Here is a 20,014-nt window from a genome sequence, read left to right as displayed (position 1 = left end):
TCAAAGGTAACACTGTCCCCAAGGAGATTTACCCAAGTGCCACGCATCTGCTTGGACAGCTCGCAATTAATTACCTCTCCCACTTGATCTCCTTCCTGAACTTTAGTCCCAGGTCTGGGCCAAAAGCCAGACGTGTCTGCCATCACCCAAAACTCAACTTCTCCAAAGCTGATGCACCATCTTCCACTCCAGGCTTCCCCATTGCTGACAAAGGGACCATCAAATGTCTTATCTAGAAAATTTAGAATTATCTTTTTCATCCTACTTCCCTGGTCCCACAGCAACACCCGTCCAGTCCCGAACTGTCCATTCTGTCTTATATATAGTCCACTCCCATGACCTGTGTTGAGCCAGAGCCTTTGGGCAATGCTACGCGTTTTACCCTCCTTTTCCTAAGCCCACTCTGGGGGAGCAGGCGAGGCCCAAGGCTCACCCCTCTCCCAGCCACCAGCCTGCCTTCTGCCACCCGAGGGTGATGTGTTCTGTGACCCACGTTTACTCCAGCTGTTCCAGGCGAATCACACACGTGCGCAGGAGACCATGCTATGTGAAACGCAGCCGTCCACAGACTCTGGACACACGTGTCAGAAGTAATGAGTGGTGGGGGGAGCTGCCGCCAAGCCCAGAACCTCTGACTCCATCCATTCCCAGGAGGCAAACCCTCTGGTTTTGTACGGGCCACCAGTCCAATCTGTGCTGGGGCCAGAGATGACTTTCTCCAGTTGGAAGCTCAGTGGAGAACTTACCAAACTCTGCTCTGTCCTCAGAGAGCAGCAGAGATCTGGATCTGAGAGAAGAGAGGAAGGGATGTAGGGCCCAGAATAACAAAGAGCACTGCACCTGGCACATACTTGGCACTCCGTAAGGAATGAGTAGTAAGTGGATACGTGAACAAGATCAGGGTTGGGTAACAAGAAAACCTCCCTCACAATGTCCACAAGTCTTCAATCACATCACTCCCACTGCCGCCAACTATTTAATATGCTTTGGAATCCAACAGACCTCTTCTTTTAATCACATAAATACGGGAAGCAGGAAGGGGCTAACTTAAGTGAAAATATTTCATGAAATCACCTGTCATGCACTGAGATCTGAGAATGGGAATTGCAGAAAGGGTGGCAGCAAGGCCATGGGGATCATCCAACACAAGCTGCAGAAGGGTGGAGGAGGGGAGAGGGGCCAGGGCACTCAGTGGGATGGTTACTGGAGGCCCTGGGCAGCCAGGCCTGGAAGTCAGCCTGGGGAACCCGGGATCCTGAAATGGCAAAGAGAGAACAGTGGTCCATGCAAAGGGGAAGCAGATGGAGGTGGAAGACCAGGCCTCACAACCTTTGAGAAAATAAATATAAACTGGCTCCTCCCAAGAGTGAAGGCAGACTTGCTGGCTTGTTCACCTCCAACATGTGGCCCCAGAGAGAGTGAAACGATGGCTAGGGAGTAAGGATGTCACTTCTCTGTTAGAGGACATGAAGCTCTGGCCTGTGCGGCAATTTGGTTTCTGGGGTTGGAACGAGTCACACGCAAGGGGCTACACGGTCTGACAAAGAGGAAGGTCACTCAAAGGCTTCCATCCTCCCCCGCCCACCTCCAGACTGTCCCTGGGTGCCCTTGAGCTGCCCCACCGCACCTGGACTTTTACCCACTTGGTAAGGTGGCTCCGTGGGGAAGCCATCGGGAGTGGAAAGCTTTTCTGGGCGCCAGCTCCAGGCAAGCTGAGCCTGGCACACAGAACGAGTGTGCACGGCAGAGTTCACGGTCATGGTGGCCAAACACAAATGCAGCTTAAGAGGGTGCGGTGAGGACCGGACAGGCTAGAAGGAGCCACTACAGAACAAAAGCACCGGTGGGTTACCGGGCAGAAAAGCTGCCTCAGAGGAAATAAGTAGCACCTGAAGTTTGGAAAAAACCTCCGAGGTTGGCTCATCCACGTTCCACTCGTGCAGGGATCTTTCATCTGGCACCTCCTCCGCATGGGCCTGCGGTCCCCACTCAGACTCACTGCCGCACCTGGCAGCCTGCTCCACAGCTGAGCAGAGGTCTTCGCTAGAAATTTCTCCTTTGCCTTGAACTCAAACCTGCTTCCCTGTGGCTACTCTAGTTCATCCCCTGGAACAGCCCTCTTCTTAGTGATGTCTGAGGTTACGTAACACGCTTCTTGCTGTGGTGTCTCTCGTCTTGGTCAACCTTTAACCACTCCTCAGAGGTGTGGTTTCCAGCCCCGGCACCATCCACTCACCCCTCCCTGCTCTCTAGCTATCAGCGTCTGCCTTAAACACAGCCCCAGAGGCAGACGCAGGTCCCTGGATGTGGTCTGGCTGCAGAGGAAGGCAGGGCTGGGACTGCGGCCTGCAGGCCCTGCAGCGCACGGCCTGTGTTTGGCAGCTGAATCTTCCGACAGGCTCACAGAAGCCTGTGGGTCCCAATATCCATGTCCTAGTGACTTGCTTATACACAGGAACCATGGCAGAGCATGACAAGTGTGAGAGGGAGGCTCAGGGATGCCCTGTGGGAGGGTGCACGGGAGGGCCTGGAACACCGATTCCTGGGAACCTGAGAAAAGCTGACGCCCCACCCAGTGGCCTTAGAGGACATGGGTGGTGGGGCCCACCCGAATACAGCCTGGCTCGTTTGCTTTGGCTTTCTTGTTCCGAGACAAGGCCCACAATACTCTCTCTGGTAAACAGTGTTCAATACAGGGGAGGCCTAGATCAGGATGCCGTTTCAGCAAGGACAGAAACACTAGCTTTAAATGACGGGGTCTCTGTTCTCGATGTCAGTCTAAGTTAAGTAAAATCGATGGCCACCCACATAGCTGGGTCCTCCAGCCGGGTGTCAACATAGCCCATGGGCCTCAGCTGTCACTGAAGAGTCACCAGCCACATGCTCCCTCACTGCGAAAAGGAAGCGCCATCTGAAAAAGTGTCACCATGGCGCTATCTGGGAGAGCTGAACAGCAGAACCCACGGTTCCGAGACACCGTGAATTTTGAATGAAAAGGGGGTTATCAGTGTTCCCGTGTCACAGATGGGGAAGCCAAGGGCAAAGACAAGCAGGCTCACTCAAAGGGCTAGGCTCCAGCAGCGCACTGACCTTGGGACCCTACCCGTGGTCTCCCTAGAAAACCCGGAGGCTGCCAGAGCCATGTTATAACTGTTTCTGATAAACAGGAAACTCTTAGTTCCAGAGTTCCAGAGAACAGCAGCGTGTGCAGCTGTCTTTCCCGGGACAGAGTCAGTCCTGGCTCTACCACTGGCAAACTGGGTCACGTGGGAAATCGAAATGGTTCCTTAGAGGAGGACTTGGCCCTCTTTGCAAGCACACCCCTCCCACTTCTCCACTCCTGTGTGGCCACAAAAGACGGCAGGTTATCTAAGGTCAAGGTTGAGAACTCCCATCTTTGGAGCCAGGAAGGTGGGTACAGTTCCATCTCTGGCTCTGTCATTTCCAGCTGTAAGACCTTCAAGAAGTTACTCAACCTTTCTAGGGCTGCTTCCTTATCAAAAGCAGAGAGTACAACCACCTTCAAAGGATTAAGTAAAACAAGCCCCATGAGGTGCTTGGCATAGAGCCTGGCTCTCACAAAGCATGCAGCCAATGGTAATCAATAGCATCATCAGCACCAGAGCCTCAGGGCAAACACGGGGAGGCAAAGAGACCAAGGTGACCCTTGAAGGGGAAGAACATTGTGATTCAACCACTGGGTCCCACCAGGGCCAGACCTTCTAGAGTGTCTGTGCACTCCACCGGTACCTTAGATTGTCGTATAGGCATCTGTCGTCCAACTGCAGTGATGCTCCCGGGGACGGGAGCCGTGGCTCAGTCATCTGTGCAAGCCTCACAGCAGCTAGTGGGGCATCTTGCAGACTGTAAGTGCCCAACAAATTTCCAGAAGTCGAAACTAAAACACTCTGTACACTGACCTTTCAGGCAAGCATAGAGATAACAGGTTTGGGGGAAGAAATGAGGAAGGAAAGGGGGCTGACCTGATTAGCCAAGGGGCAGACCCTACAGCAGATCTGAGCCTGGGGACTAAGGAGTCCTGATTCCTACAATGCACTTAAGGAAAAATAAGGCTGAATTCTTTCTGTAATTTGCTTCCCCAATCATGTGGACATTCAAGCCTATTTCTGTCACTTTGTAACAGTAAACACATTCTCACCAGTAGTTTGTTTCTCCTGTTTCTGTCCATGCTTTGCAATGAAAAATCTTTTTTTTTTTTTTTGCAGTATGCGGGCCTCTCTCCCGTTGCAGAGCACAGGCTCCGGACTCGCAGGCTCAGCGGCCATGGCTCACAGGCCCAGCCGCTCCGCGGCATGTGGGATCCTCCCGGACCGGAGCACGAACCCGTGTGCCCTGCATCGGCAGGCAGACTCTCAACCACTGTGCCACCAGGGAAGCCCATGAAAACTCTTTTTTAAAAATCTGTCTGTGGTTCAACTTAAGAAGGGCAAAAATGTCAATATTCCTTTCCTTAGGGAAAAGAAATCTCGGCCCATGACTCAGGATTTCGACATTCTTCTAGAGCCCAAGCCCTAACAACATGCAGTAGAACATGTCTGACGTAGACTCTATGCAAGTCCAATCTGAACTAAAGAAAAACGTTTGTATATATGAGGCTGAACCATATGAGTTTTCTATTTTTGTAGGAGAAACTATCAACGGTCAAATATTAAATTTCATTGATAGTCACATGTCCATAATTTCACATGGTTCCATTTAATGTTTACCAATGAGTTGTTCTATTTCCTTTCTAGTGGATCTGAAAGCTCAAATCAAATCCGTGTGGATGGGGACTTTTTCTCATCTTTTCAAAATTTTCTTCACCATACCTGCCACTGAGCACTTACTGGGCACACAATAAACATTCCTGAGCTGGAAAGCAGAACCAGCAGCTGTGAGCAGGGCAGTGAAGCCTACAGCACAGCCCACGGGCAGAAGGCAGAACACGGACATGTCCCCTCCAGGGACTAAAACAGTCGAGTGATTCAAAAGTACACAATAAACCACAACCATGTGCAAAACAGAAAACCAGGAAGAACCTTTACCACCTCCCACAAAAGCACTGCCCCGTCATGGGCGGAGCGCCTGCATGCCCACCCACAGCCCCACAGCCTCCGGGGGGCTACAGGGAAATCCAATACTTCACGAGCTTCACGAAGACGCTGAGCCAGAGGAAGAGCAAGCAGGGTGGGTTGCATTAAGCCCCAGAAACTGTGGTGCGACTTGCTGGCACAAACGGTTCACACATGCCGAGACAGATAACCCAGACTTACGGGGGGCATCCCCTCGGGGGGCATGAAGGCGTTAGGGGCCGCTGCCTTCCTTGAGGAAAGAAAGGCAGTTTTCTACGTTGCTCAATTCATGCGTGGAAAAATGACAAGTCTCAGGTCTAAAAGAAATCAGGCAACAAGTCGGAAGAAGCCAAATCAACTCCAGGGGAGGCTGGGCAGAGTGAAAACCTCACACAGCCAAGCCTGCCTCCAAGAATGGGGAATTCTCCACCCTCTCCTGGTATCTGCAGCAGCCCCTACCTGGCCTGGAGCTCAAGCCTGAACCAGGAGAGACAAAAAGCAAAATCAAGGGCTCTGGGCAAAGGGGCACAATGCTGTGACAAGTCCTTTGTGAAAAGGAGCACCGACCAGCACAGCTGGAGGGCATCCTGGACCTCCTCCCCTCCAGCCCCGCCTCCCTGCAGCCTCCAGATGAGCACTCAGGCCGCCACAGAGCCGGTGAGTAGCAGAAGAGCCAGAGCTTGAATCGGGACAACAGGACTCTGAGTCCTCTCTGCTCTGCACGGCACGGTCGCTACTTCCCAAAGCACCTGGCACAGCGTAATAGACAGGGCTTGGGCTTTAGAATCAACTGGATCTGGTTCAAATCCTGGCTCCACCCCTTTCCAACAGTACGGAGCGTGAGCCCTGTGACACTCAGTTTCCTCTCCTGTAAACTGGGGACAAGTACCACCAATACACTGAAGGACTGCTGTGAGAATCAGAGATAATGTCTACCAACGAGCTGGAGCACGGATGACAGTACGGCAAGGGCAGCCATCATTTGGTCTCCGGAGGCCCACAGAGTCTGCATTCCTGCAGAAAGTCTTGTTGGAGGAAGCTGTTCCTCCGGCCTCTCTGGGGACGTGGTCGCCATTTTAGATTAGGATGGTCTCGCCAGCCAAGGAATAAAGGGCCCAAGCCACGCCAAGACCTTTTACTCAGCAATGCAAATTTACTTTGTTTGCTTTGAGACTTACTTATCCACCTATTTCTGAGGACACACACTGCTTTAAAAACTTAATAAATAATGCAAAATTAGATAATCAAGATTAAAACAGAAAGGATAAGAAGGATAAATGTTAGGGGGCTAGAAGATGAGGCCAAAAGGGAAACAGGCTGGGTTGCAGGGATCTGATTTTTCTGTCTGACGGGAGAAAGCAGCCCATAGAAGCCGTGCGGCCAGGACGTACCCAGCCAGGCTTAACTTTGCAGGGAACTTCTTTAACCTGAGAGCCATGGAAAGCAGCAAAGCCATGACTGACAACTCAGAGCTCCTGGACCACCCCGCCCTCTGTCTTCCCAGGGCACCAGCTCTCCCTGTTTTGGGAGAACAGGAAAGCAGCCAAGGTTCCAGTCTGAACCACTCATCACACTTCCACCTATACATTTTCAGAATAAACAACTTAGATTCAACTTCTAGAAAAGTCCCAGGAGAGCAATAAAAGCGGTAATGGGAGAAACTATTATTCAGACCAAGAAAAAGTATAAACAAGTTTAATAATAGGTTTCGAGGTAAAGATAAGAAATTATGGGTCACAGCATTCCTCATCCCAACGCAGGCCGGTACAGCATTGGGGAAAATGCCTGCATTGGTGACAGAGGGGTTCCTTAGCTGTGGATACTCTTCGATGGCCTCTCCTAACAATGTGACCTGCTGGGGGGAAAGATGGCAACTCAAAACTTCCACTCGTGGAAGCAGTTTTACTTCCTAAATCGAATCCTAAGTAGAAACAGACTGTTCCCTTCTTTTTGCAAAAAGCAGCTTTCCAAGAAATGTAAAGTTGGCCTTGGGGGTGGGATTTAAGACCAGTCATGTGAGCATTCCATACCCCTAAGTCCCTAAAGTTGGTAACTAACAGTCCACCCCAGGGAAACCAGAGTGAGACTGAAATCAGAACAAAGAGCCTCCTGTGGGCTATGAAGCAGGCCTGTTATCAGCTCCGTCTCCAGGGCATGGGGTCAAAGGAAGCCGAGCGTGCACTGCTGCCGGGGCTACCCAGCCAGCTCCTGCCTGCATGAGACGCCTCTCCAACTGCAGAGATTACAGGCCTGCTGGCTCCGTCACATTCAGTTTTCAGGATTAAGAGGAAGGGCCTTTAATCTGGGCAAATCAGGAGAAGGCAGAAAATTCAGTCAACAAAGTAAGGCATGCTTAGGGCTTTTTTAAAAACTTTAAAAATCTAATTATCATTGAAACAAATGCTATCTGGGATTTACTTCAAATAATGGGGAATACAATGGTTAGGAAGGCAAATGAAACAAGATTGGCTACAAATTGGTAACTGTCCAAGATGGACCATGGGTACATGGGATTTTCTTTCACTATTCTCTCTACTTCTATATGTTTGAAATGTTCCGTTACAAATTTTAAAAATCATACGTTATTTATTGTGAAAATTTAAGTAAATAGAACATAACACAAAGAAGAAAATAAAAACCACACCTAATCCTATCACCAGAGACAACTGCTGTTAACACTTTGGTCTATTTATTTCCAGTCTTTTCCATATTTTTCTTTCTTTTGTTTGCAAAATAGGGTCATACATCTATGCTGTTTCATCACTTGCTTTCCTTTCCTCTCTTAATTTATCTTAAGTATTATTCATGTGCTCAAATATTCTTTTAGGGTGTGATTGTTATAGCCTTTCATCAATAGACAGGCCATAATCTATTTCCAATATTTAGCGACTATAAATAAGGCTGTGGTTAACCAGGAAGATGACGTTATAAATAGGTGATTTCAAGTGAGAAAGAAATTGCTTGATAGGTACCCAAACACACACTGACAGCACAAAGGAAAAGAAATGGTGAGGAGAAAAGCTGGGATCTCATCGACCGCATAATTCCAAGCAATTAGTAACTTTCCAGGGATGCCCCATGACAAAGGCCAAGGTGGGGAATAAGAAAAAATGCCACAAGATATAAAACTGAAACACACACTAAAATCCCTCTCAGCCAACACCAATTCATAACCAGGTGTGGGCACTGACTTTAAGAAATCTGCTAGCATCTGCTGTGAAGCACTCGAGTCTTGAAATACTGAGTTTTCAAAGGGAAGGATATTTTCATGGGTCTGGGATGGCACAGGAAGGCTCTGTGGGCAAAAGAGCGAATCAAACGGCTTCTCATGGACCACCGTGCCTCAAGCATTCCATCATGCCATTCTGATTCATCTAATTAAACAGAATTAATATAACTGGACAGGGCGTAGGCTTGTCACTGGGTTCTTCCCCTCAAGCCTTAAAGACAATTTCCTCCCCCGGAAAGGAAACCCACAATATTCCCAAGATGGGGAGATAAGAGGGATCTCGTGTTTTCCCTGCACTATTTGCTCCTGCCAAGAGTGGATCTGGCAGGATGTCCCTGAATATAATACCCCATACAATCAATAATCTGAATGCCAGTCAAAAAGATAATTTTTCTTTCTGAAGTAAATCCATAAACTGTCTATTCTGTGATGCACTTGAAAGATTCAGAGCTGAACACATTTCTAGCTGTGTCCCACCTGGCTTTCTTGGGCTGCTACGAAGCATCAGGGGCCTCTGAATCAAACCGTTCTGCTCTAGCCAGCGGCTGGGCAGGGGCCACTCTGCAGCCGTCCTGGGTAGGGGGCCACTGTGAGACCGTCCTCTCTGGGGTGGCCCCAAGGACACAGGGACGGGCAGAAAGGCAGTGGGACCAAGAAGAGGATTGAGGAAGCTGTGCTTTCTTCATATCTTTCTTTCCCCTTATCTCTCCTGTCTCCTTTCAGTTTTTTATTTCGGAAAGGACAACCGTGGCTCTCTTATCATTCTGTCGAGGACCAAGAGGAGGAAAAGTGAATCTGTGACACACTGAACAAAGGCTCTCTGAGGTCAGACATGCGGCCTCTCCAAACTGAGTTCTAACCTCCTTTTACCCAGCCCTCCCCCAGACATGAGCATCCCAACCACCGCCCTGTTGCTGAGCCCACCAAAATGGTCAAGAAAGCATTACCAATTATGCATAGTATATGATGACCACTATGGAAAAAAATGTTAAAGTATGTGCTAGAATAGCAAATTCAAGAGTGATATTTAGTTTTATATTTTGTTATTGTTATTGGGCTGTTTTGACATAGAAAATTATGTTAAGAATAAGTTATTACCAACATCCCATTTACATATTTTGCTGAGACTGGAACATCTCAAAGCATGAGTTCATTTCTGACCTAAGTCTGTGTCCTCCCCTCTGGATTCACATATCACAGAGAAACACGAGAAAAACAAACAAACAGAAACAAAACCCAAGATGACAAGCGATTCTCTTTTTAGCTGGATTCCCCAACAGAGCACTCTTTTAATGTTTACCAAAATTGGGCCATAAAATTCTACAAGATTCTATGCATATGGCTTGACCTTTTCTTCCCCCTGCTCCCTGTCCCAAAAAGAAGCAAAAGAGCCAAATATAGAAAAGCAGAACAGCTGTCTGCTGGCAAAGACAACATCCCATTGTACACAGCCACACCCTGACACAGACACACACCAGCCCTAGGCCATCCCTGCAGTCCAGCTGGTTTGACTTCTGTAGATTTTCCCAAGGGCCCACTGAGCTCACCCTCTGATGCAAGAGTGGACAGGAGCCACAGGCTGCGGTGGCTCAAAATCTGCAGGCAGGGCCAACGCACGTCACCCACACCGACACCTCTTCGTTGACCTCCCACGCAGGGACAGAGCCCGAAGGGAAGGTTACCTTGCAGACGGCCGCCTGGAGCACTGCGTCAAAGCCGCCCTCGGGGGCGTCGCGGTTCCGGGACACCCTCTGCTTCCGAACTTCCTCGTTGAAGCTGTCCACTCTGTCTGTGAGAGGCAGCAGGTGGCGGAACCCAAAGGAGGGGACGCAGTTTGGGAATAGCTTGTAACTAGAGAGAAAGAGGAGAGGAGTCACTTTTCCTTCATTGTCCCCAAATCTTAAACAACCAAGTACTCTGTGCATTTACTGAGTGCCTTAACGGCACCAATGAATACTCAGCACCTACCACGCACCCCTGGGACAGACACAGTGGGGGAGCACGGAGAAATAACATAGTCCCTACTCTCCAAACACAAGCCCTAAACTGCAGGCGAGACGGCACATACCAGGCTGTAAGTGACTGAAATGGACAAATGCGGCGTAGGAAGTAGAGGTTAACAGTGGGCTTCCGCAGTCGGAGGAAGATGTCACGGAGGCGCCCTGACGTGGGCCTTGGAAGATGCAAGCGCCTGGTGGACGGGCACCGCAGCCTGGGTGGCACCGAGGGGGAGCAAGGCTCTTACAGGCTGAGGAAGACGGGCAATGTCGAATGAGGGCAGCGTGAGCAGAGCGACTCGACGAAACCAGCTTCTTACATCGACTCTGTTGCTGCCACGTGACAAAGGATCACATAACCCCTGCGTGGGCACCCCCTCAGAGACCACCAGGACGTGCTGGCAACCGAGCAAACACTAAATGCAACAGGAAGGAAAACGTCCTGTTTCTTCGTTCATTTATAAATATTGGAATGATAAAGCATCAGCTCTCCTAGACGCAAAGAGAAATCACTTAGAAGCAAACCGTCTTCGAATGGAAAATTCTACCTGGAAATCTGGAAAGAGGGAAGTACTGCACCTCAATAGGAGGTTAATGCCATGTCTTTCTCCTGAATATTGGGTGTTCTCATCTCCAGTTTGCAGTAGAGATGGCCCCATTCCTGGAGGAAGTTAGAGCCCAATCACATCTGCAGGAGTTTCACTTGGATATATAAACCAATGAAATAGGAAGAGGGGCCTTACGTTGTTTCCAAAAAGGTTCACTGGGTAAAAGGGGAGAGGGAAGAGCAAATGCAAGGGCCCTGGGGCAGAAGGGAGCACAGAGAGCCCAAGGGCAGAGGGAGGCCAGTTAGACTGCAGTGCAGGGAACAAGGGCAAAGATGGGCTACGAGGAGGCTGGGGAGGCAAGCTGGACCAGACTGTGCGGGTCTGTGGCCATGTTAAGGAAGCCTCTCTTTCAGAACTAAGATAGAAAACAAACACCAACAGACAGGCATGAGAGGAAGGCTTCGTCACCTACCCAATTCAAGCCGTGTGCGTGGGAAGGGAAACAGGCTTAGCAACTCCTAGCAGCTCCTGCCTAACTGCCATCAGGAAGGGCCGCTGGGGCAGGTCTGAGAGGCTCCCCTCCTCCCCGAGAGAGGCAACCTTGGGCGTTCTAAGAGGCTCTCTCATCCCCTCTAAGGGCCTCCGGTACCTGCTCCTCAGTCACTCGCAGCAAGCCGCCTCTGCAGGGTCAAGCCCACTGCCATGATGGCCACGGTGCCTCTGGACAGGGAGAGCTGCGAGAAGCTGTCCCCACTTGCTGTTCCTTTGTTTCACTCCCTCCTCCTTCCCCCAAAATCTTTACCCACCCCTTGTGTTTGCACAGGTCAGGCTCTTCTGTAACCCATGCCTCCGGGCCACCCCAACTTTCTATTCTTCCCAAACTTTTCATTCTCATCTCAGCTCCCCATAAAGACAAAGGTCATGGAAATTGCATTCCCAGCTGGAAGCAGGAAGTGAGCTGAGGTCCCATCATAGTGATCTGACAAATACATGGGCCCAGGAGGAAGGAAATGTACACAAACTCTCACTCCCCTCCCCTGCCCTCTGAGCAACTTGACCCTCTGTGCTGTGCTGGTCCATGGCTGCAGACTTCAGGTGTTTACTGTCTCGGATGACGGGGTCGGTTGAGGAAGCGAGAAGAGGCACAAAACGATGACTGCTGTTCAGTGAGAAAACCAGAAAAGCTGTGAAAAGCTCAGCTAAATTAGTTCAGCATTTTTTACCTCTTCCCTTCCTGCAAAGGGGAATAAGTAGATATATTTTTACTGTGGAGAATTACTATTAATAATCAGGAACTAGAAAATGTGTTTGCCACAGAGAAGACTTCACTGCAGAGAATTTATTATAACCAAACCAGAATCACCTCTTAGTGAGAGGGAAACATCTCTGTCACACAGGCTCTGTTGAATGTCTCCGTAGTCTCTGGAAAACAACGTCAACTGTGACTAATTTAACCCCTGGAAGAGCTGTCTGAGCGACCTGAAGATCTGGGTGTTTGAGGGTCTCATGCCAGGAAGCCCTCTCACCCCCAACTGTGTCTGTGCCATAGGACCCCAGTTTAGGGCCTACTAAATCTTTACTAGATGAAGAATTATGAACCAGGAAGATGAATAAAATATATATGCTTAAAGAGCCTGGGGGAGCATGTGTGTATAAAAAGTGAATCCTATTTGCAGATGCTAGATGTAGGCAAATCCAAAAAAACAATCTAATGCTTCAGGACAATATTGTGGACCATGGAGCTGACAGGAAAAGACTTCCCCTCTTCCTCTAAACAAAGAGAACTGCTGGGTAAAAATCTAATCTTCAAAAATGTTAATATGCAGCCAAGACTGGAAGCTTAGCAGGGAAATCCCAGGTGCCAGGAACCGAGAGAAAAGCATTGCACAAATGAACGGGACTTAAACTAGGTGGGAAGTGAGCAGGGATCTCGTGGCAAAGGGGTCCCCCACCCCCCCACCCTAGCGTGCTGAGGCCTGACAAAGGTCTGGGGCTTGGGGCCAGGTTCTAACAGGGACAGATGATGGACCTCAGGCCAGCGCAGGGCTGAGCACTGGAACAGGGCTCTCTGCATAAAGCTGAGTGTTACAAAGAGCTGCCCTGTCACTAAAATCAAACCCAGAAAAATTCCAGCCACTGGCCTGGGAGAGAAGCAAGGAAGATGCACTCTGGGCTCATGGAGAGATGAATCACCCATAAAGATTGTAACTCCAGGCCTAAACAAGTCAGAATTCATTACTTTTACAAGGAAGGAACCCCCCTGCTGAGAAATAAACAGAACTAGTCCCACAGTGAAACCCAGAGGATCCTAGCATCAGGGAACAGAAAACCACCCTGCAGGGAAGTCAGTACCCCTGGGGCACATGGTCCCCTAATGGAAAACAACCTCTGATGAAGAGGAGCTAATGAAAAAGTTATAGACCCCATGAGAAATAAACTACCATGAAGGAATATCAGCAAATTCAACCAACTGCAGGATCTGCAGTTCAAGAAACAGACAACAAAATTATCTAAAGTACATTAAAACAAAGATATTTAAAACATTCAAGGAGAAGGACAAAATACCAAAGACTAGAATGGGATATTATTAGGAAGAAAAAAAAATCAGAAGGCTATGAAAAAATAGTATGAAAAACAGAAGTCTAAAAGAAAGAACCAAATAAAAAATATTGTCACTCAAATTCAAAAATGAAACTTCAGTGTATAGATTTTAAAAATTGAAGAACAAGGTACTGCCACAAAAACCAAAATATAGATCAAAGGAACAGGATAGAAAACCCAGAAATAAACCCATGCACTGATGGTCAATTAATCTATGACAAATGAGGCAAGACTATATAATGGAGGAAAGATAGTCTCTTCAATAAATGGTGCTGGGAAAACTGGACAGCTGTATTAAAAATATGAAATTAGAACATTCTTGGGAATTCCCTGGTGGCGCAGTGGTTAAGAATCCACCTGCCAATGCAGGGGACACAGGTTTGAGCCCTGGTCCAGGAAGATCCCACATGCTGCAGAGCAACTAAGCCTGTGCACCACAACTACTGAGCCTGCGCTCTAGAGCCCACAAGCCACAACTACTGAGCCCGCGCGCCACAACTACTGAAGCCTGCATGCCTAGAGCCCGTGCTCCGCAACAAGAGAAGCCACCACAATGAGAAGCCTGTGCACCGCAACAAAGAGTAGCCCCTGCTCGCCACAACTAGAGAAAGCCCGCATGCAGCAACAAAGACCCAACACAGCCAAAAATAAATAAATAAAGACTTATTTTTTAAAAAACATTCTTTAATACCATACACAAAAATAAACTCAAAATGGATTAAAGACCTAAATGTAAGACCAGATACTATAAAACTCTTAGCGGAAAACATAGGCACAACACTCTGACATAAATTGCAGCAATGTCTTTCTCAAGCCATCTCCTAGAGTAAGGGAAATAAAAATAAACAAATGGGACCTAATTAAACTCAAAAGCTTTTGCAAAGGAAACCATAAACAAGACGAAAAAACCTGCAGAATGGGAGAAAATATTTGCAAACGGTGTGACTGACAAAGGATTAGTCTCCAAAATTTACGAACAGCTCATGTGGCTCAATATCAAAAAAAACAAACAACCCAATCAAAAAATGGACAGAAGACCTAAATAGACATTTCTCCAAAGAAGACATACAGATGGGCAAGAGACACATGAAAAGATGCTCAACATCACTAATTATTAGACAAATGCAAATCAAAACTACAATGAGGTATCACCTCACACCCGTCAGAATGGCCATCATCAAAAAAAATCTACAAACAATAAATACTGGAGAGGGTGTGGAGAAAACGGAACCCTCCTACACTGTTGGTGTGAATGTAAACTGGTACAGCCACTATGGAGAAGAGTAAGGAGATTCCTTAAAAAACTAAAAATAGAGCTACCATATGATCCAGCAATCCCACTCCTGGGCATATATCTGGAGAAAAACATGAGTCAACAGGATGCATGCACCCCAATGTTCACTGCAGCGTTGTTTACAATAGCCAAGACGTGGAAGCAACCTAAATGTCCATCAACAGATGAAAAGATGTGGGAATTCCCTGGAAATCAGTGGTTAGGACTCTGCACTTCCACTTCAGGGTACACGGGTTCAATCCCTGGCTGGGGAACTAAGATCCCACAGGCTGCGTGGCGTGGCCAAAAAAAAAAAAAAAAAGATGTGGTACATATATACAATGGAATGTTACTCAGCCGTTAAAAAGAATGAAATAATGCCATTGCAGCAACATGGATGGACCTGGATATTATCATCCTAAGTGAAATAAGTCAGACAAAGACAAATATCATATGATGTTGCTTATGTGTGGAATCTAGAAAAAAAAATGATACAAATGAACTTATTTACAAAACAGAAACAGACTCACAGACTTAAGAGAACTGAGCTTATGGTTACCAGGGGAGAAGGGTGGGGGGGGTGGGGATAGATTGGGAGTTTAGGATTGACATGTACACACTGTTATATTTAAAACAGATAACAAGGACCTACTGTATAACACAGGGAACTCTGCTCAATATTCTGTAAAAACCTAAATGGGAGAAGAATTTGAAAAAGAATAAGTACATGTATATGTATAATGGAATCACTTTGCTGTACACCTAAAACTAACACAACATTGTTAATTGACTATACTCCAATATAAATTTTTTTAATTGAAGAACAAAATGATAAACTGGAAGAAATTTTCTATTATGAAGCTAAGGGAAAGAAAGAGGTAGAAACTATGGGAGAAAAATTTAGAAACATGAAGTTTAGAATGAGAGGCCCCAACACTCACTTAGTAGCATTAGAAAGAAAATGGAGAGAATCGGAGACAGGAGTCAGATGATGTCTGAAAATTTTCAAGAATAAAGCTATATCCTCAGATTAAACAAGCAGAGCAAGTTCTGAACAATGCAAATAAAAGTACTAAATCCAACCTAGCCACATTGGAATGCATATCGTTATAGGACATGAAAAGCACAGGGAAATATTCAAAGCCACCAAAGAGAAGGAAAACCATTAGATAGAAGACTTTTCATCAGCCACAGGACATGCCAGAAGACAATGAAATAATACCTTCAAGGGGGTGAAGGAGTACCATGACCTCTTGGAAGGAATACAAAGGGCAAGAAAAAATATAAACGATGAAGGATGAAATGTATTATCTCACTTGCAAAGATTTTTACATATGTATTTCTATTTTTTGTGTGCGTAGTGAGAACCCTTAAGATGTACTCTCTGAACAACTTTCAAGTATACAATTGTATATTTCAAGTCTCGTATCGTTGCCTATCACCACCATGCTGTACATTAGAGCTCCAGAATGCATTCATCTTATAACTGTAAGTTTGCACCCTTTGACCAACATTTCCCCCTTCCCCTGTCAATCACCACTCTACTGTCTGTTTCTATGAGCTTGGCCTTTTTAGATGCCACATATAAATGAGACATGGCATGTATGTCAGCAACAGCCTAATACCTCTAACAAAAGAAAAAGTGTTCAGAACCAGAAATAACAGGCCGGATTAATCCATCAAATCCTGTACCAGTGAATATCATGTGACTCTTCCCAGGAACACTGTTTCTATTACTCAGAATAGCAATTAAACAGTTCTTTAATCTGATGATTAAATTACTTTTTTTTTCTCTTCTTACGGCAGCCCTGGTACTACTTACTTCAGTTCTGGCATTTCTGGTTCATTCTAAGATGGGAGGGGATAAGTCTAGGATTTTGATCCTTTGGCCGAAACATCCGGAGCAGGAGGGACAAACCTCAAGAAAGCCCCACAAAAAACTGGTTCTCTTCTGAGATGTCCTGCACAGGTGGTTAAATCACTCCTCCTGACTCCCCCATCTCCCCAAAACTTCCCGGGGCTACTGCTGCTGCTTCCACACCACCACAGGAGAAAAACCTAACAGAAGGTACCATTGAGAGAGAACGCTGTCATTTTCTCTCCACGTGCGCTGAAGGAAAACAACAGACAGGGATCACAGACAGCAACTATGGAGCCAAGCATGGAACTCAAACTGAGACAGGAAGACAACAGGACAGCCATTTTGGAAAAGGACCAAGGAAACGACCTTGAGAAAGCAGCCTTGACAGGCCAGAAAAACAGCACCTAAAAGCTTGGGCTTCTGAGACAACAACCAGACACTCACAGGAGTAAAAGATTAGCTCTATCTCTGTTCCATTGACGTCTGTACATGGTTCCCAAAGGACAAAAGAGGAACTATAAATCCGCCACCTAGCAGAATTGCCAAACTCCCAGTTTTAGCAGGAAGCAGGCCCCCAGATGAAAACTGCTGACTGCGGGCACATAGACCCCAGACTGCTTGAAACCTGAAGGTTGATGATGCTCCAAACTTCACCTCCATGCCAACCAATCCAAGAACTGAGCACAAGCTGCTCAGGCACCCTGTGGCCTCCTCCCTCACACTGCCTTTAAAACCCCTTCCCAGAAAGTCCTCGGGGAATTGACACTCTTTTCCACCTCCTCCCTCATGCACAAGCTATCCTTTCAATAAAAAGCTTCGTTTGCCTAAGAGCCTTGTAGGAGCGATATTCGTTTCTATGGTATTGCTGTCCAAGAATCTGGAGAGGGCCCGATAACAGAACCAATGAAGCAGCCCAGCTGGGAGACGAGAGGGAGTGGTAGGGACTGTGGCAGCCAAACAACATGTGGGACAAGGCTGACTTTACTAGACCTCTTAGTTTTCTGAGAAAACCTAAAATCCTGGCTATTCTTTGTTAAATCTTTTATTTTTAACTGTTGGTAACTAATTCACAGTGCCATTAAAACTTAGGAAAGCTAACAAAGCACATGTACAGGCTGAATCAGGAACAGAAACAGCGTGATTACATCCCCCCCACTTGCTCTGTTCTCCTCCGGGAACCATGGGGAATCTCTGAGGATACCCAGGCAACCACACAGAGTCCACTGCCTGGACGCGGGAGATACATCTCAGCCTGCTCACTGAGCCATGCAGCGACTCCCCTTTTGTGCTGCCCAGCTTAGGGAAGAGAGATCTGTATAACTCAGACCTGATGTTTCCTTCCAAGCTCCCATTCTTTCACCGGATTTCCTGTCTCCCAAGCAGCTTGTCAGTGTGCCTTGTACTCACTGTCAAAACTTCTACTGTCTGCAGTTGGTTCTGCCTTCTAGGGCTTGGAGAAGTAGCTCTGAATAAGGAGAGTGTAATAACCTTGAATATTCATTCAATGCTGAGGGCCCTGAGCCAGTCCTTCATCCTCTGCCAGCCTCCAATCTAGCATCTAACAGTTCACCGATGGTCCCCAGAAGAATCAAAGTAGAGACACGCCCTGTCTCTCAGGAGACAGGACCCAACCAGAGAGCAGAGGTGAAAAGTAGCAGACAGAATCACTATTCCGGATGAACTGAAAAAATGTTGGGTTAAGATGCTGTTGCTCCTGGTAAGTAGCAGAACTCCAACAAAAAGACATGTGGCACTGGGATGCAGCTGAAAAGGGGCCTTGGGGACAGGACCAAAGTGACAATAATGCCAGCAGCTACCTATGGCCAGGAGGAATCTAAACCCAGCAAGTGAGGACACCTAGTGCCTCTCTGTGGCTAAGGAACTTAGAATCTCATTTGTATCTAAAATTTTTTCTTATCTTATTATTTTTTCCACTGTTGTGTCATTGCAATCCCGGGGAAGATCTAAGTTAGCTTCTAGGAGTGTGTACAGAAGGGTCAGGAAGGATTCAGAACATACAATAACAGCATAAATACCACCTCACCCCCATCCCCCAGTCCAACCCAGAACTGGGAACTGCTGAGGCTGCCAAAGGGGAGACAAGAAGTTAAACAGGCTCAGGGGCTTACGAGCAGCCCTCTTCCCCTCAGGGGCAGCCAAGGAGACAAAGAGTCAAAAATGACATCACAAGATGCCCAAATCCCGGAGTCACCACTTGAAGAAGAGCCGCCACAGAAAGCAGCTCCCATCAGATTTTGTACAAGCAAGAAATAAATTTTCATTGTGTTGAGCCACTGAGATCTGGGGATTGCTTGTTACTGCAGCATAGCCTAACATTACCCTTAGGCGAGTGCCTAGAAGGGTGGGTGGTTTTGGAATGGGTATTATTACTCAAACTCAAGGAAAGCATCTGGGTGCAGTGTGATTTGGACGGGGAAAAAATAAGCATCATATTAATGGAAACAGACTCTGGAAGTAGTTCAACCTGATTCATATTCCAAGTCTACCCCTTACTATTTGTGTAATCCTTCTAAGCCTCGGTTTCCTCATCTTTAAAATACAGCTCACCGGGACCTCCCTGGTGGCTCAGTGGTTAACAACCCGCCTGCCAGTGCAGGGGACACGGGTTCGATCCTTGGCCCAGGAAGATCCCACGTGCTGAGGAGCAATTAAGCCCATGCGCCACAACTACTGAGCCTGCTTGCCTAGAGCCTGTGCTCCGCAACAAGAGAAGCCACTGCAATGAGAAGCCTGCGCACCTCAACGCAGACCCCACTCGCTGCAACTAGAGATACTGCGTGCAGAAACGAAGACCCAACGCAGCCAAAAATAAATTAATTTAAAAATAATAATAAAATAAATAAATAAAATAAAATACAGCTCACTTCTAGAGACCTCAAAAGATTGCTACGAGATTTAAATGGCATAATCCATATAAGGTATGAAGTGCAGTGGGTGCCTGACACTTAGTAAGAACGTAAGTCTTAGCTATTCCTCATCTAGCGATGCTTTAGGGCCTCACATGCCAAAGCCTAACCAAACCTGAACATGGAAATGAGTCAAGAAAAAGTTGAAGGTTATCACTCGTTGTCACACTGCATAATCTTGCCATTTAAAAGAACACTTGAAAGCCCAAAAAGGAAACAAACCACCTTCACAAAGGTTATATTGGGGAGCTGGAGGAAGTGACCCTCCACCTCCAATACACAAATGCACTAGGGCAGGGACCTATTCACCATCCCCTTTCCTCTTCCACTGCACACAGCTAACCTAGTTTCCAGCCTCCCTGCTACAACCCAGCTCTGTAGAGCAGAATGTAGGAGCAAAGGCCACTCTATCCTGGTCCATAGGATCCTCCTATGAGCAATCCTCCAGGCATGATGACCTTACAAGCCACATGTGAACCAATGGAGCCTGGGACCCTCACTGCTTA

General features: G+C 47.2%; 1 protein-coding gene across 2 annotated transcripts in view; it reads right to left on the bottom strand.

Moving 5' to 3' along the window:
- Nucleotides 1-20,014, bottom strand: part of ITGB5 (integrin subunit beta 5) — a 109,698-nt gene that overhangs the window by 57,834 nt on the left and 31,850 nt on the right. For both annotated transcript variants that reach the window (XM_081235272.1, XM_081235273.1), the window contains exon 5: nucleotides 9,984-10,152. In XM_081235272.1, coding sequence (XP_081091398.1) covers nucleotides 9,984-10,152 — 169 coding nt within the window. The remainder of the gene's footprint in view (nucleotides 1-9,983; nucleotides 10,153-20,014) is intronic.

Source organism: Mesoplodon bidens (genome assembly GCF_964165515.1).
Source record: "Mesoplodon bidens genome assembly, chromosome: 5".
Taxonomy (NCBI): Eukaryota; Metazoa; Chordata; class Mammalia; order Artiodactyla; family Ziphiidae; genus Mesoplodon; species Mesoplodon bidens.
Note: the sequence above shows the minus strand (reverse complement) of the source record. Positions and strands in the feature narration are given on the sequence as shown.